The sequence below is a fragment of the Chionomys nivalis genome, chromosome 9 (assembly GCF_950005125.1).
Source record: "Chionomys nivalis chromosome 9, mChiNiv1.1, whole genome shotgun sequence".
NCBI classification, from domain to species: domain Eukaryota; kingdom Metazoa; phylum Chordata; class Mammalia; order Rodentia; family Cricetidae; genus Chionomys; species Chionomys nivalis.
The window spans coordinates 48,433,300-48,449,952 of record NC_080094.1 but is presented as its reverse complement, the minus strand read 5'-3'; the positions used below and the strand labels follow the sequence as shown (position 1 = coordinate 48,449,952).

Here is a 16,653-nt window from a genome sequence, read left to right as displayed (position 1 = left end):
AGCACCTGTAGCTTTCAGAGTTTAAAATAAAAGAATGGAAAATGTAGACAGCTTATACAATGTGGATACAGTAAGCACCCTATAGTGTATATAAATCAATCAATTGGGTAGAAACCCAAAAGAAAGCTCATAAGCCAAGCCTACTTAATAACAGAGGCCCAAGGAGGTAGAATTCACATGAGGAAGATGGAATGCGGAGATAACACGTTTGCAGAAATGAGCCTAGGCTAACCCACCTCGAAAGATTTAAGAAGTCCCTAGCTGCTTCTCCACATTAAGCAGCAAAGGAGAAGTCCAAAGAAAAGCCCTCCCCTCATATTCCAAAAACTAAGGGGACAAAAGGTAGTGTCATTCCATGAATTAAGAGGTCAGCAGATAATCTAACAAAAAAGCAAGATCGTTCAATTTTCACCAAGTGATGAGACCTGCTTCCTGTAACTCCCAGGTACCAACCTCCTTGGTCACTGGGATCTCTGAGAAGAGTGACTTCTAAAGAAGACCACACTCTGGGCCTGGAGTTCACATCTATAGCCCTGCTCCCTACCCACATCAATTATCTCTGCACCAAAAGTGGGGTCACAGAGCGTAGAGAGGAAATGAATAGCCTGTATCAAAGATAAACTGGCAGTTGATAAATAGGGCGTCTACTGTCCTTTACTTTGGGAGTATTTCCATTTCATAAGCTATTATTGCTGACAAAGCCAGTCCTCTAGATTCACTGGGGCCACACATAATAAGCTCAAAGCCAGCATATAAAGCGAGACTTGGCACCCAAAGAGAACTATTGCAAGATGACTTAGCCAAAGGTTTAAGCCTAAGAAATCACACTTCCAAACTTATACCATCAAATCTCTTTCAATTTCTTCATAGAGCCCAGATATCCTTTCATCCCTCTCCATGGTGGCCGCATTTGCATCTTCGAGCATCTCCTGCCACACTTTAAAGTATTTGTCGTCAAGTTCTCTATAAGCAATCGCCAAGGTGCGAAGGCCTTCACCTGCAAATTCCTGTAAGAGAAGATGTAATCTTAGGAACAAGAAGACACCAGTAAACACAGCCAAAGTTCCCCCAGCATGGGAAGGGTTTCACTCACATCCATTTTGTCCCAAGAGCACTGTATGGCCATTCTGACTCTAGCTTCCTATCTCTTCAGACACAGGAGAGAATGGTTGTGTTTTATGTTCATGCCTATGAGGTTTGACCTGCAGGGCACTAGTTTACCCCCTAAAAGCTGCTGAGAATGCCTGCTGAAGTGTTTTAACTGGGAAGAAAGGAATAGTATGGAAGAGAAATCTGTTTGGAGCAACTGCACCTTCTTTATCTAGAGGAAACGTTCCTGTCCGTGAGTCACAGGCCTAACTCCCAGTGATGAGGAGAGGCACTTGGAGGAACTGCAGATCTCCAGGCAAAGAGAAGAAGCCCTTTTGTGGACTGTATGAGGCTCTCTCACCAAGCCTTTCCACAGCCCCTAGTATAGCATCCTTGATGATCATGACCTTCTGGCTTTCATTGTTTCAATTGAGAAGTCAGGTGTAATTCTGATAGATATGCCTTTATATTTTACTTGGCCTTTTTCCTTTGTAGCTCTTAATATTCTTTCTTTATTCTGTGTGTTTAGTGTTTTTATTATTATGTGGTAACGGGATTTTTTTTTGATCCAGTCTATTTGGTGATCTGTAAGCTTCTTGTATCTTCATATGCATATCTTTCTTCAGGTTGGCAAAGTTTTCTTCTATGATTTTGTTGAATATATTTTCTGTGCTTTTGAGTTGGACTTCTCCTTCTTCTAAACCTACTATTTTTAGGTTTGGTCTTTTCATTCTGTCCCATATTTCCTGGATATTTTGTGTTAAGATTTTGTTAGATTTAACATTTTCTTTGACCAATGAGTCTATTTCCTCTATTGTATCTTCAACGCTTGAGATTCTCTCTTTTATCTCTTGTATTCTACTGCTTATGCTTGCATTTGTGGTTCCTGATCATTTTCCTACATTTTCCATTTCCAGAATTCCCTTGGTTTGTGTTTTCTTTATTGCCTCTATTTCAGTTTCCAAATCTTGAATCATTTCTTTCACCTGATTGATTGCTTTTTCTTGGTTTTCTTTAAGGGGGATTTGTTGATTTTTTTTTCTAATTTTCTATTTGTCTTTTCCTCCATTTCTTTGAGGGAATTTCTCATTTCCTCTTTAAGGGCCTCAAACATTCTCCTAAAGTTATTTTTAGGTTGTTTTCTTCTGCTTCATCTGTATTAGGGTGTTGAAGTTGTGCTATTGTAGAGCCACTAGTTTTTGGTGGCATCGTGTTGTTCTTTGTGGTGTTGAATGTGCTTTTACCTTGTTGTCTGCCCATGTTTCCCTCTGATATACTTGTGGCCGTGGCTCTTGTAATCACTCTTCCAGGTGCTAGTAGATCCAAAGCTCAGATGGTTGTTCCTCGTGGTGGAGTCAGGGCCATGGTTCTAGTCACCCCAGAAGTCACTCAGCATTCCAGGATGTTTCTCAGTGCTCCTGGAGGTTGCTCTACAATCTCGGAGGCCATTCGGGTCTGCTCCCGAGGATGTCTCTGCTCCAGAGGAGGTCCCTACCTCCTGCATGATCCTGCAGAGGTTGCTGGCTCAAGCTTGCTCCCATGGAGGTCGTTGACTCGGGCCTGCTCCAGTGGAAGTCACTAAAGTTTCATTTTTTAATAATAAAACTTCTTTGAAATCATGAAGACACAATCATCAAGTCAGACAAGCTCAAATATTCATTATTTGTTAGAAACTATGTTTTCTGGAGTTAATTTTTTGTAAGTAATCAAATATTGGGAATTCATACTTTCCCTAAGGTTAGTGTTAATTGTCAACCTGACACAGCCTAAAGTCATCTAAGAGGAGGCTCAGCTGAGGAATTGCCCAGATCACACTGACCTTTGGATATGTCTATGGGGGATTGTCTCGATTAACAGATGCAGGAAGGCCCAGTCCACTGTGGGCAGGACAATCCCTAGGCAGGTAGTTCTGGACTACGTAAGGAAGCAAGTGAGCAAGAGGCTGTGGGTGGGTGGGTGGGTGGGTGAGTGAGTGAGTGAGTGAGTGAGTGAGCCAGAGAGTGAGCCAGCAAACAGTGTTCCTCCATGGTTTCTGGTTGAGATGCTTGCCTTGAATTCCTGCCTTGTCATCCCCAATGATGAACTGTGACCCAGACATATAAGCCAAGTAAACTAGACAACTTGGTCAACTGACAATCTCATGATTCTTCTGGTACTTTATCCTTCTAACAGGGGGAGGGATAGGAGACTGGTGGCTCCTATGTGTCTCACACAGACACATTAGTTAGAAACATACATAGATATGAGTTTGGGGGCAATGTTGAAAACCTCATGTCACATCTGCCTCCAGTGGTCACTTTATGGACCTCCAAATTATGAGTGAAGCATTTTAATGGCCATTTCTGCTCCTTTGGGCATTGCCAGTCTTTAAGTATGTTTCTCTATCATCTTGATGTATGGTGCAGATAGAGTTTTGGGATCAGACATGTGCTAAATCATGATGCATCCTAATGAGTAAAAACGAAAAGCCAGTGCACAGTGCAGAGATGCGCTTTAGCCCAGAAAGACCACAAGACACATCAGCTGAATCCGTCACCCAGGCAGTTGGTAATAGCGGGGACATTGCATTCACATTTACAAGTCCTATCTTCCAAGAACATCACCGCATCCCCTTCTGATCTGAAAATCTAGTTACAGCCTCAAAACCACCCTTTGTCTTTTCAATTTGCACAGACGTGTCTTTGTCTTTAACTCACAACCCCACTGGGCATTGCCACTGCCTCCCTCTCTGTTCCGCACAACAGTGAATCAACTCGAGGAGGACACCATAAAAGAGGACAGATGCCTTAGGTCATCTAATTCGTCATGAAACACACAGTTAATCCGGAATGGTCATTTGAGCAAGGCCTTTTTCTATCATTAAACTATCCAAAATCAATGATTAAATACGGATTTACAGGGCTAGAATGCAGAAGCCAAAATGACAAACGTGAATGGAGGGAAGGGCGGGTTCGATTGATCTGCCCTCAAAACAACTCAACTAGAAAGGAAAATGAAAATACCAAATTCAACTTTAATATGAAAGGAAAATGTCTACAGCCTTGGTGTTTGGGTAATGACAAAAATCATATAGCTATTACTCCAATATTGTTTTAATTAAGAAAACTAAACAACCATGTCAGTCTCTGGAAAGCATTAAGAGAAAATCAAGGATGTTCTATTAAAAAGAAAAAAAAACTATGTTTGTAACAATTATTACTAAACCATCACTTTAAACTTAAAAATATTTTAAGTTTAAAAATATAAGAATATTTACATTTTGTTTGTTTTTAGAAGAATTGAGGGGATATTTATAATAAAAACAACATCCGACAAAGGAACATGAACCTTCAATAATTTTGATGGAGGAATAAAAACTGATAAAATGATCATTTTGAACCATTTCCTGCAAACTTCACTGGACTCAACCAGAATGTCAAATTATTAGCATGCCACATGGACACCAGGTTTAAATCCACAGTGATCCTATTATTTCATAGGCCCTTACCTTTGAGAGGGGAATGAAGGTACAAAAATCCCCTCTATGCCCTTCAGAAATTTCTGGAAAAACTTGCACTAGTCTTGAATGTGTTGGTTGACAACCAGAAGACATATGGGACTCGCAATTTGTAGCCCAAGTGAAAGAAGCCTTAAAGGAGAAAGTTGGTTATCTCCAGAGATTCTCTTTCCCTCGCCATCTAAACACAGCCATAAAGTGGTGGCCCTGGAGAACCCTGAGCTCACCTCACGGTGTGGCTCTCCCAGCTGTACAGTGCTGATCCACCTGTGCCGAATCTCTGAGTGGCAGCCGGTTTCCAGACACTCCCTGGCACTGCCCTTTGTGGCAATGGCTTCCCAGCTGCTTTCTATTTCAGAAGTCAGCTTGTTTGCTGATATTCCTTAACAAGTACCATAGGGGATGGCAAAGGGCTCCTGTGCTGACCTTACTATGGGGCACTTACGCTAAGATGGTCTGACGTCAAAGACAGCAGGTCTTTGTTGGAAGGATGGAGTTTCTCAAACAAAATAGTGTCTGCTCCTTTGGAATAAAGTTTTATCTGTCCTTCTGGATTTCGAACTGGAAAGAAAAAAGAGAGAGAGTAAGAGAGAGAGTTTGGAAAAGCAGGTTATATTATTGAAATCTGTGAAAACCAGAATCTCCCAGGACTCCAGCTAGCCCATCTGGAAATGGACGTATGGGTTGAGTCAAGAACAAAGAAACTATTTAGGGCCTTTGGCTAGACAATCACTACCTAAGTCAGTAGGCTTTATTCCTGCTCAATTAATTTAAAAACACTCCTTCTACTGGAAGTTTTGGTTTTCAAACTCAGAAACAAGTATTTTTATACTTTTATACATGACCTACCAACCTCCCTATTGCAAAATGGTGGAAAAACTTAAATTAAGCCATATGCATTAAAGAGAATTAAGTTGAGAGTTCTTGGTGTGGAATTCAAGATCTTCTATTCAAATAAATATCACTGTCATACCAACTCATTTCCACATGGAATTCTAGCCACTGGAGTTGTTACCATCTAGAGGCCTTGATAGGGTTCATTTTCTCTGCCATTCGAAGAATTAAAAGGCAGCAAAAATATCACAGAGAGAACTGACAGAATCAAGCAGTGAAGAAAGACTTTTATTAGAAGCAAGAATATACACACAAACACACACACACATACACAACGAGAGAGAGAGAGAGAGAGAGAGAGAGAGAGAGAGAGAGAGAGAGAGAGAGAGAGAGAGAGATTCCAAGCAGAGGGGGATTCTAAAGTCCTAATATCAGTCTCTCCTCTAGGGCTGGGGGTTTTAAACATCTTTGGGAGCTCTTCCTCCCCTACTTTAGAGATGGCCAGTCTAAACAAAGACAGGGTGACTGATAGGGCCCCAACTTGGTGAACCTGTCCTAATCCCTCCTTTGTGGTCCAACAGAAAGGGAGCCCTATTGGTGAAGACAGAAAGCCAGCCAAGCCTTTCTTTTACACTGCCAGGCTTTTGCTCAGGTCAGGAAGGTGAGGGAAAAGCTACTATCTCTGGAACTTAGTTCTGGACCCCTCCCTGCCTGTCTGCCCCCTTTGTACCTGACCCACACAACTCCTAGTCCCTCAGGGTTTTAGATGCACAACAGTTTTGGTCCTTTCTTTGCTGTTCTTTTAGGCCCTTTGTTGTGAGGAAAAACTCATTCATTTCAATGGTTTGTTCTTGGGTCAATCATAGCTACAAACATACTTCACAGAATCGAAAGAAATAAAGCTTCTACCCTTCTCCCATGGGAAGTCTGCTATTTGTAGGGCTGTTTTCCTTTCTTCTCCAGACACAGGAATTACAGCCATCACTAGACTTCTGGTTTCACTAATCTCACCTACATGTTCTACCAAATCTCACTCTCAAGTCACAAAAGAGTTGACCCAACTTTGTAGGCTTGGTTTTACATTTTGGCACACAGTAGGCACTCAATAATCTGAATTAATTAATTAATATGAATATGACTATATTTCTTCCTAGGAGATCCAACAATGTGAAACAACTACCTGGGCCACAATTTCACTTCATACTGTGAATATACGCCTTCAAAGTTAAATCATAGAGATCAGTTTATCAGTTAAATCATAAAGATCTTTCCATATTTTCCACTTCAAGTATTCTCTAAAATCAGAATGCCTCCACACCGGATAACATAAAAACACTTACTATTCATTTGGTGGGAATAAGGTGGCAATAGAAAACAGGCTGGAAAGGGGTGGGTGTCCCTGCACTCTTTCCCCCTCATGTAGGTAATTCAAGCCAAGCTATAAGAAAAACTGCATCAGGTCATGCAGATAGGAAAGTTGGCCAAGGGTCTTAAAATAGAAAGTCATGACAAGACCCAGGACTAAGAGATTCCCTGAGTGCTGTGTATCTGCTCAAGCGGGGAGGAATCTAGAAAAGAATGTGCTGATTAAGCAGTTGCTCTTCTTTATTGGTTACAATCTTTTGATGAAAGTTTGATGGTTGAATAATTTGGGGGGGGGGTGGAGATCGGGTCTCATATATAGCCCAGGCTACCCTTAGACTTCCTATGTGCTGAGATTAAAGTAAACATCACACCTGAATATTAGACCCATAATCTCTTAAAAGTTTACAGTTGAGAAATCTTCAACTCAGATCAGATTTTGAGAGTCAATATAATTTATTCTTTAGTGGTTATCTGTCACCTACCTCTATTCAATAGCTTTTTTTGTTATTGTTGCTTGTTCGTTCTTATCTCTAGACCTTAATGTACTTAATTGGTGCAATGGGTTCTTCCATAATGGTATGAGATTCATATGTTAGCTAATCAGTAGATTCTATAACCTCTGACAAAATACTGTAGTTTATTTAAATAGCACTAACTTGAATAAGGGCCCTTGTCTCCAATTGAAAGCTAAGCATGCTGGTACTGAAATTATACATTAATAAGTCGATGAATGACAGTCCCCAAAACAAACAAACAATAAAGCAGAAAATGAAGAAGGAAGCAGAAGAGGAAGAAAGGAAATAAATGGCAATGGGACACTGAGGAAGAGATCTCAGCAGCAGTGCCTGAGCCCTCACAAGGACATTGTCCTCAGAACAAGCCACACATGACAATCAGGAGGCTGGCATTGCTTTTCGCCTATAATCAAACATACTTTTCTCCTCTAGCAAAGCCCCTCTTGAATCCCCCTGACACACCAATTGAAAACCAAGCAGACAGAGCAATGTCTGCCAGCCCCATTCTGCATTGAGCGTTGCCCTTACCCATATGGGATCCATTAAAGCAGACATCTGATGTCTGTGGTTAGACTGAGAATTCCCCACAGTCTGTAATGGTGACCAATGCTGAGCAAAAGTCAAACTTCTCCCCATATAACAATCTTGGGTTTTTGTCAACACCCTCAGAGCAAAATGAAATCCATGCTGAGCCAACTGAGGACCATTGACATCTGCCCTGGGGTTGTAAATAGAGGAAAGCTCCTGCTGATGCAATGCTAAGCCAACACCTAGGACAGCCTGTGTGCTTCTTAGTCAGTGGAAACTGCCTGTGGCCTGTTATCATAAAAAAATTAAAATGAACAATCTCTACACACCATGTTCCAGTAAAGACCCCAAACCCATGATATGGATACGTACATTTTCCATAGTAAGAATTAATTTAATACAATGACCAAATGTTTTGTAAGTTACAACATGAAGCACAATTAGTAAAACTCAGAGGGAGAAATTGGGGTTCAACCTGAAGATCCAAAAAGCAAAGCAGCCAGTCACTGGCTGTTACCTCGACCTCAACTGAAAATGGCAATTCTGCCCGCAGGTGATCTCAGAATGAGACTATGGCTGAGAGCTGATTCCTCCCATTTTCTAATTCTCTCTAGGTCTGGGATTAAAGGCATGCACCACCCAATTTCTATGACAGACTAGTGTGGTTACTGGGATTGAAGGTGTGCAACATTGCAGCCTGGTCTATAAGACTGACCAGTGTGGGTATTTTACTCTCTGAACATCAGGCAAGCTTTACTTATTTAAGTACAAATGAAATATTTTTATCTAAAATAAAAAGAAGGCTATAACTAATATAAGAAAACTATATATAGTAAGTACAATAGCTATGTACAATATAATACAGGCAATAAATACATCAACAGTGTCTAGTCCATTTGCATTTGACAAATTCAAATAAAATACTCCATATCTATCCTATTTTGATGAGTCCAAAGTATTGTACATAACTTACTTTCTATCACAACTTGCATTACCAACCAAAACTATCTTTTGTTAATTTTCAACCTTATATACTTTACATTTCTTTAGTGAATTTCTTTTTTGAGTTTTGTAAACAAGGGAGACTGTAACTATAACTATCTAGTCTTCAACTCCCTCAGAGACCTGAGAAGAAAATAATATTAACTGAGTAAGCAGTAAGTACAAGCAAGTGACTTCCAGAAAATGTGAGTAACAACAGAAACAGCTAACTACCTGTAGAGTCACCCAAAGTTCCTCTGCAACATTGAGGCATCCATCTTCAGCCTACAGGCCTAGCATATCCAACAGACTTTTCTGTGAAGCAGAATATTTTGTGTCCTGTTTATCTAATTAGGACAGCATACTGTCAACAGTGGAGGCAAGGACATTTTCTTGCCCAATAGCTTACTTTTATCACAAAGAAAGTAAACTCCATTGGAGTTCCTTCAGTGTTCATTATCTATTCTGAAACAGATTGGGGCTTCCAGGAGTATACATGTCTCATCGTCATAAAAAAGAAGGAACTAAGTTATTAAAACATTTTAAATGTCATATTCTGTAGATCTCTGAAGTGTTTGAATATGACCTGTCTAAAATATATCTTCATTTGTCCTTAAAAACATACTTAATATGACTATAAGTTTGATTACACTAGGTGATTAACTACTAACCTATATTTTCTTACTATCCTAAACAGTTGGTAACAACAATTTTCAAGGACTAGAGAGTTGCATTGCTAAATGAGCCATATAGGTGCAATACCTTGAACAAGATTAGAAATGTATGTACAGTATGTTTTAACAAAATTAACCTCTAATTTGTATCAATATACAAAATTTGCATACAGTATACAAAAGTCAATCCAATGTAAAACATTTAAAACTAATAGTTGCTTTTTAAAAGTAAATTCAACAATCTACCTTTTATCTTATCATTATCTATATCCTCCCTTTTTCAGAGCAGATTCAAGAATCTGCACTTTTATTCTATTATATCTATATCCCCATTTTTTTCTTTTCAAAACAAGCTCATACCTATAGCTTCCCTTTTTTCTTTTCAGAGTAGATTCAAGAATCTACTCTTTTACCCTATCATATCTGTATCCCCCCTTTTTCTTTTCAAAACAAGAAACTTGAATCTAGTTTCCTTTGTTAATCTTTTTTCCTGACAATTTTCTATACCAACTTGAAAACAACACACTAAACAGAGACAAACATCCATAATCCATTTTGGGGGGGAATGTGGGCATAGTTTTCTAGGCACTTCCTGCTGATAGGGATCACTAATAATCTTAAGGGATCCAAAGAAAATTTAGGGTTATGGGCAAGTCCTGACTGGAATATTCTGTGAGTCAGGGTCATCTCAGCCTGCAGTCATAAGGATGCATGAGGATGCAGTCATGGATGCAGAACTTAGATGAAACTGCAAAAAAGGATGCGCTGAAATGTTGGATCATCTGGGCCATCTGCTCCTATCAGAGATTCCTCAGGGGGTCTTCCCCAATCAAATCTTATATTCTTAACCAAGAATAAATCCACAACTTATCCAGCCTTACTTTTTGTAACCAAGAATGAATCCCCAGCCTCTCATGTCCTGTGGAAACAGAAGTAAAGCCTTTTCTCCAAAGTAACATATCTTTTCACTTACATTTTGAAGTCAAGGCATTTTCAGAAATGAGACTGTGCATGATAGCTGTCTCCTCCCATCTCTCTAGGTCTGGGATTAAAGGCCTGCACCACCCAATTTCTATGACAAGCTAGTGTGGCTACCAAAATTAAAGGTTTGTGTTATTGCAATCTGGTCTGTAAGGCTGGCCAGCATGGCTGTTTTGCTCTCTGAACTTCAGGCAAGCTTTATTTATTAAAACACAAATGAAATACCACTACTAAATACTACCACACAGAATTTCATTTGATGAATATTTATAGAGTTTATGGGCCAGCCCAGCGATTGGCCCTGGGCAGTGTGAAGACAAGGCTTTCTGACCTCAGTTAGCACCCAGTCTATGTGCTAGTGATATAACCAGGAGTTGCAGGAGAGAGAATCTTACTGCTGTGCTGAACAAAGCATTCTGGGGAATACCAGAAGAAACAATTACTTGAAAAATAAGAAAAACAAATGACCTTTAGATTGGACATTATCAGATGAGGAGTTTTCAGCAAAAGGTAATTAGGGGAAAAGATTGTTCTATATTTACATTAAAAAATATATACACAGAGTATAAAAGTATGCAGTGCATCCCAGGAATAGTGAAGTATGGTGACACTTTAGCATAAAGTTTAGAAAGTAAAGATAAATAGGTTGGCATCACATTGCATGTGACCTCTCAAGCCACACTAGGAGCATTGCCCTGTGAATACTGGGAGGCCAACGTTATTTAAGTGGTGACATAATCAGTCTATGGTTTAGAAAGAGTGGTATATTGCCAGCATAGAAGGTTATTTTAATGGGGACAATTTTGAAGACACTGAAATAATTCAAGTAAGCAGTGACAAGACCCTTAAATGAGGCAATGATACTAGGAACTAAGAGGAAAGGACAATAGAATTTTTATAGAAAAAAAAATGTGGTTTAGTAGACACTTGATTTGCGAATAATTCTAGAATGCATTTGGAAAGGGAAGATTTAGTATTACGTTGACAGGATTCTAGAGAAATTCTGGATTTAGAGAGTAACAAAAAAGGATATGGTTTGAGAAACATTTCAAATATTCCTATGAAAACTGATGACTAACAATGAGGAAATGATAGTCTGGTACCTTGTTTATCCTCTGGGGTGTACCATCACCATCACCTAGGAACTCATCAGAATTGCAAACCTGGAGACTCTGCCTCCAATGAACTAACACACACCAGTGGCCAAAGCCAAGTGATCTGTATTTAATAGATCTTCATCTTACTCTAATGGGAGCTAAATTCAGGGAATCATTATCCTAGTACTTAAAAGTGTCAAAAGCAAGTGAACTACCAAGAAGTCAAGAGACCAGTTTCATTTGAGGAGTGGCCTTTTTGGTTTTCAGCACAAGGGTTGAACCCAGAGCCTTGTGCATCCTAGATAAACATTTTACCATTGAGCTACATCTCACAGCCAAACTTTAGAAGACAACCCCACATTTAATTATTTTCTTTGCATCTGACTCTCTGTGTAACATGTTATATGCTATGTGATACTCTTGGACAAATGTTTGGTTTCTTGTGTCCTATGTGAGGATTATATATTGTTGCAATAGCCTTCACCAGAGAAGTTTCCCTTCTCACTAGATGATGATTGCCTTAGAGACCCATAACTGATCAACGTACAGAGAACGAGAAACTGTGGGATATTCAGCAATAATGGAACATCTATGCCATACCCCGCATCCCAAAGCTTAGAAATCGTTATGGAAGAGGGAAATAGAAAACATCTGAACCCAAGACAGGGGATGACTACTAAGAAATAGCATCTTCCAAATACAGCAGGCAGCGGCACACATGAACCCCCTAGCAGTTGCATCAGCACGCAGAAAATCTGTGCGGGCTCAAGGCCAATGAAATCCCAGCATGGAGTGAGGAGGGGGTGAGCATGAAGTCTCCTAGCCGAGGAACTTTTGAGATTAATAGCTCTGGGAGAGGAAGAGTCCGTTTTCTTTAAGAGTATAGAGCCTGGAAAGTTGACCACACTCTACTAGGAGGCCACACCCAAGAATATATGGGCAGCACAAATTGAACTTGATAGGTTAAAGAGGGAAAAAGGGAGGACAGAGTTAGGTGGGTGGAGAAGGAGGACTTGATCTGGGAGGAGAGGGGAGAGGGAGTAGAGATGATCAAAACATATTCTATAAAATCTTCAAAAAGCTAAGGAGAAAAAAGGGATAATTTTAAAGGATTTTAAAAAAAACTGCTCAGAGATCGAAAAGAACTGGAAAAAGGAGCATGTACCTAGTCTGAGACACTGAGATGGTGCTGAGGGTTAGTGCTGAGTTACAGGAGCTTGGATGGGATGTGGTAAGTAGTAGACCATGGAGTTAATCACAAATAATGAATGATGTGAGAAGAGACGATGCTGCTGAGCAGAAAAGATGAACAATATGAGAATGGTCAACGAGGCCTACAACAACCAGCACAAGCTACACAATTCAGAAATTCTCCTGGGCCAGAGCTGAGCAGTTCTCTGTCAGATTCTCGTGAACTAGAGCTGAGAAGCTCTCTCAGATTCTCCTGGGCCAGAGCTGAGCAGCTCCCTGTCAGATCCTCCTGGGCCAGAGCTGAGCAGCTCCCTGTCAGACTTCTGGATTTGACTTCACTCTGTTACCAGACTTGTGGATGCACTCAGGGAAGTTGCTCAACTTTTCTTTATCTCAGTTTGATTATTTATAAAATGGGCATAAAAATAATATCGTGTAATTTATTGGGTTTGTTGTGACAAAGCAGTTACTTTGGGTAGAGAATTCAGAATAATATTGGGCATGGAATAAGCTGTTGTTAAATTTTACTCACATATTATTACACTTTTGAGGTTACATTGGGGATCATGAGAGCTCATAAAGTTATGAAAACATAGCCCATAGCCAGAAGTTAAATTATCCTTGAAAAGCACAAATTAGAGAAGCATCAAAAAATAAATGATCATCTCAGCTAACAAACATACCTATGACAGACATCCTTTTCCTGATGTTGTTGAAATCCAAAAAGGCAAGTAACTGATAAGTAACAGGTGTTCCCAATTCTTCCACTGTTATTGTCTCTGGGGTCCGAGACTTAAAAACAAACCCAAAATTTCTAGCAGCGGTAACTAGAGCTCCCTCATCGGGTGACTGAACTTGGTAAACCAGCTGTCCTAAAATGAAAAGAGACAAGCACATTCAGGGCTGAGGGTAATAACTCATGTTCATAACTCCAATGCTAACCCCCATGCATTCTTTAATACCCAACTTTGGCATCAACTCCAAAAATTTTTCTGTCCTTAGATTACATCCTCTCACTAACCATCTGAATGAAGCCCTGGGAGACCCCAGGTCTCCATGCGTACCACCATGCAGTGCTTCCCCACCAAAGTATCGAACTGGAAGGCTGCCTCTCCTCTGTGATAAAAGCTTCTTGGGTCATGGGTTATAGCTCTTCGCTTTCAGTCACTAAAACATCGTAATACATTAACTCATATGATCCTCAGGATAAGCCTCTGGAGGAAATGATTATTTAAATAGCTATTTTCATGTTTATACGGATGGGACCTATGGCTGAAAGAGATCATACGATCATTAGAAAGATCAAACAAGAAGTGAGGAAGCAGATGCTCTGGACTTTCCTTCATTAAGTGTTAATGACCATTTTATGAGACCAAATGTGTAAAAATTCACCAAAATATAAAGGATCAAATCAAGATGTTAAAAACTTGTTGCTTACTAGTGTGTGTGCTGGGGTGGAGTTAAAAGGAGAGAGAAAGAACGAACATGTGGAAAGACTACGTGGGTGGATACATGTTTACTATTTATAGTGCTCAGGATATATTGTTAATAATTGGGTTTTCTATTAGTGGATATACTATTCCTTGTGAACAATAAAATCCTACTTGTCTGCATATATTCTTGAATATACATTTATAAGCAAGTCCAAGAGCAAATCAGTTAAGAGGCTAAAGCAGAAAGAGTTCCATGAGTTTGAGGTCAGTCTGAACTTCAAAGTGAATACCAACCTAATCGGGATACATAGCAAGACTCTGCCTCAAAAATCAAAAGAGGAAAAGGATGGTAAAATAGTTACTTCAGACTCTTCCATAGTTTATCAGCAATAGGTAAGATGCAAATTTACCACTAGTAGGTAGAAATTTCTAAATAAATAAGAATCATCTATGGATTAAAGAAGAAACAAATGTTACAGAATATAAGATAGGTAACTATATGAACGAATCACACAAATTGACTATAGTTATAAAAATAGCACCCATGAGCTTTTAAAGGAACAGAGACTATGATGAGAATATTCCATGTGCCAGGACAGGCTTGAGAACCACCGAAGGCTCTTTGTTTTACTCAAAAGATGCCTCATGCTTTCATGAGTTTACCATGTTAAAATCTTGATGTTAACCACTAAAACAAAATAATAAAGATACATTGTTTTCAAAGTAGCAGGCTTCAAAAGGACTAAATCTATGAAAAGACAAAAAAAATAAGAGTGTAAGAAAGGAAAGGTAGGACAGACTAAGATGGTTGAAAAGAACTCCAAATGTTATCAATACTTGGGCTTTAAGTATTAAAACTAAGTGTAGTGGCAACAAATAAGCAAATGAACCATGTGCTCTCTTATCCTTAGCGTTGTCTACACTGGTTTATTTTTAATGTTAAGATATATCATATATAAGAGATGTCTCCAAATTATAAGGGAAGACAAAGGAAGACCAACAAAAGCTTAGTACACAGATGTCTATGAAGGAAGACCAGTCCACTACAGTAACCTAAAAATGACTACTGGAGACAATGAGATCAGACAGGCTACGATTCAATGAAGATGGAAGTCTGAACTACTGTCTAGCATGACTTTATAAAGCAAACATTGGCAAAACTACAAGTATCATACAAGTGTGCTGTTCTATTTGGTGCCCTTGGCATATTTTTGATGAGCTGAGGAACTGAGATGTCAAAATAATCCATTAGAAAAACCCGGAAGATTGCTCACACCTTTAATTCGAGCACTTAGAAGGCTGAGACAGAAGGATTGCCATGAGCTGAGGGCAGCCTGGGCTACAGAATAGCAATCTGTCATCAAACAAACAAATAAACAAACAAACAAAAGAACAAGAAGCATTAGCAATATAATTAAAATATTGTTGGCTATACATGTTTAGAACACAGTAGCTTCAATTATAGAATATGTATTCATCTCAAGCATTTATTAAATGTTCATGAAAGTCAAGCATATATCAAGCCATTTTCAAGCTTCAATACATTTTAAAATTAATATAAGTCAATAAAACAAGTTTTAAAAATGTAATAAAACTTGTGTCACTTACTAAAACAGAAAAGAAAAGAAAAAGCGTCCTACCAGGTGGTGGTGGCACACACCTTTAATCCCAGTACTCTGAGACAGAGGCGGGAGGATCTCTATGAGTTTGAGGCTAGCCTGGCCTATACAAAGTAAGTTCCAGGATAACCAGTGCTACAGAAAGAAACCCTATCTCAAAAATAAAAAATCTCCCTAAAGTACTTGCGTTTCTCACTCTCTTGTTCTGAAACTTCACTCTGCCAGAGACCGAAACCACAGTCCCTCCAGATAACTTCCCCATGAAACAAATGCCATATGCATAGCAATATTCTCAACCAGGAGCTGAATTTTAAGTATTAAAACCAAATGTTAGATGTGAGCTCTCTCCTTTTCTCTAAGTGACATTTACGCAGTGAAGTTTCATTTTGAAAGTTCCTTAACATGTATGGATTTGTTTGAGCCTGACCTACACATTCCACAACAAAAGCTTTGAAACAAAAACAAGTTCACATTACCTCAAAACATAAGCCTATCGGTGGGATTTGGTGTCTGGAGACAAGAGGTAGAAACCATTGAAAACATGCCCGTTTCTAACTCCTGTCTCTTCAGAAATCCTTGTGAGTGGCAAGAGACATTGACCAGCCACAAGAAAGACTTAAGAGTGACCTCAGGAAATGCTGAGTGTGGAAAGCAGACGGCTGGAGCTCTCATTCATGTACAGTGGGGATATAAAATGGTATATTAATATTTTTAAAAAACGGTTGAACAGTTTCTAAGAAGTTTAAACATATCCTTATATGATGAGCTGGAAATTTCCATTCCTAAGTATTTAGATATCCTCCTTCCAATTTCTTAAACAAATAATTTTTAAAAGACATAAAAACTCTTT

The 16,653-nt window shown here is 39.3% G+C and overlaps 1 protein-coding gene across 4 annotated transcripts in view; it reads right to left on the bottom strand.

Annotated features, from left to right (window-relative positions):
• The window catches only part of Atp8b4 (ATPase phospholipid transporting 8B4 (putative)), a 162,453-nt gene that overhangs the window by 50,744 nt on the left and 95,056 nt on the right, over window positions 1–16,653 (bottom strand). For all 4 annotated transcript variants that reach the window (XM_057780833.1, XM_057780835.1, XM_057780836.1 and 1 more), the window contains 3 exons: window positions 13,435–13,623; window positions 5,031–5,146; window positions 843–1,007 (listed from right to left, as the gene is read on the bottom strand). In XM_057780833.1, coding sequence (XP_057636816.1) covers window positions 843–1,007; window positions 5,031–5,146; window positions 13,435–13,623 — 470 coding nt within the window. The remainder of the gene's footprint in view (window positions 1–842; window positions 1,008–5,030; window positions 5,147–13,434; window positions 13,624–16,653) is intronic.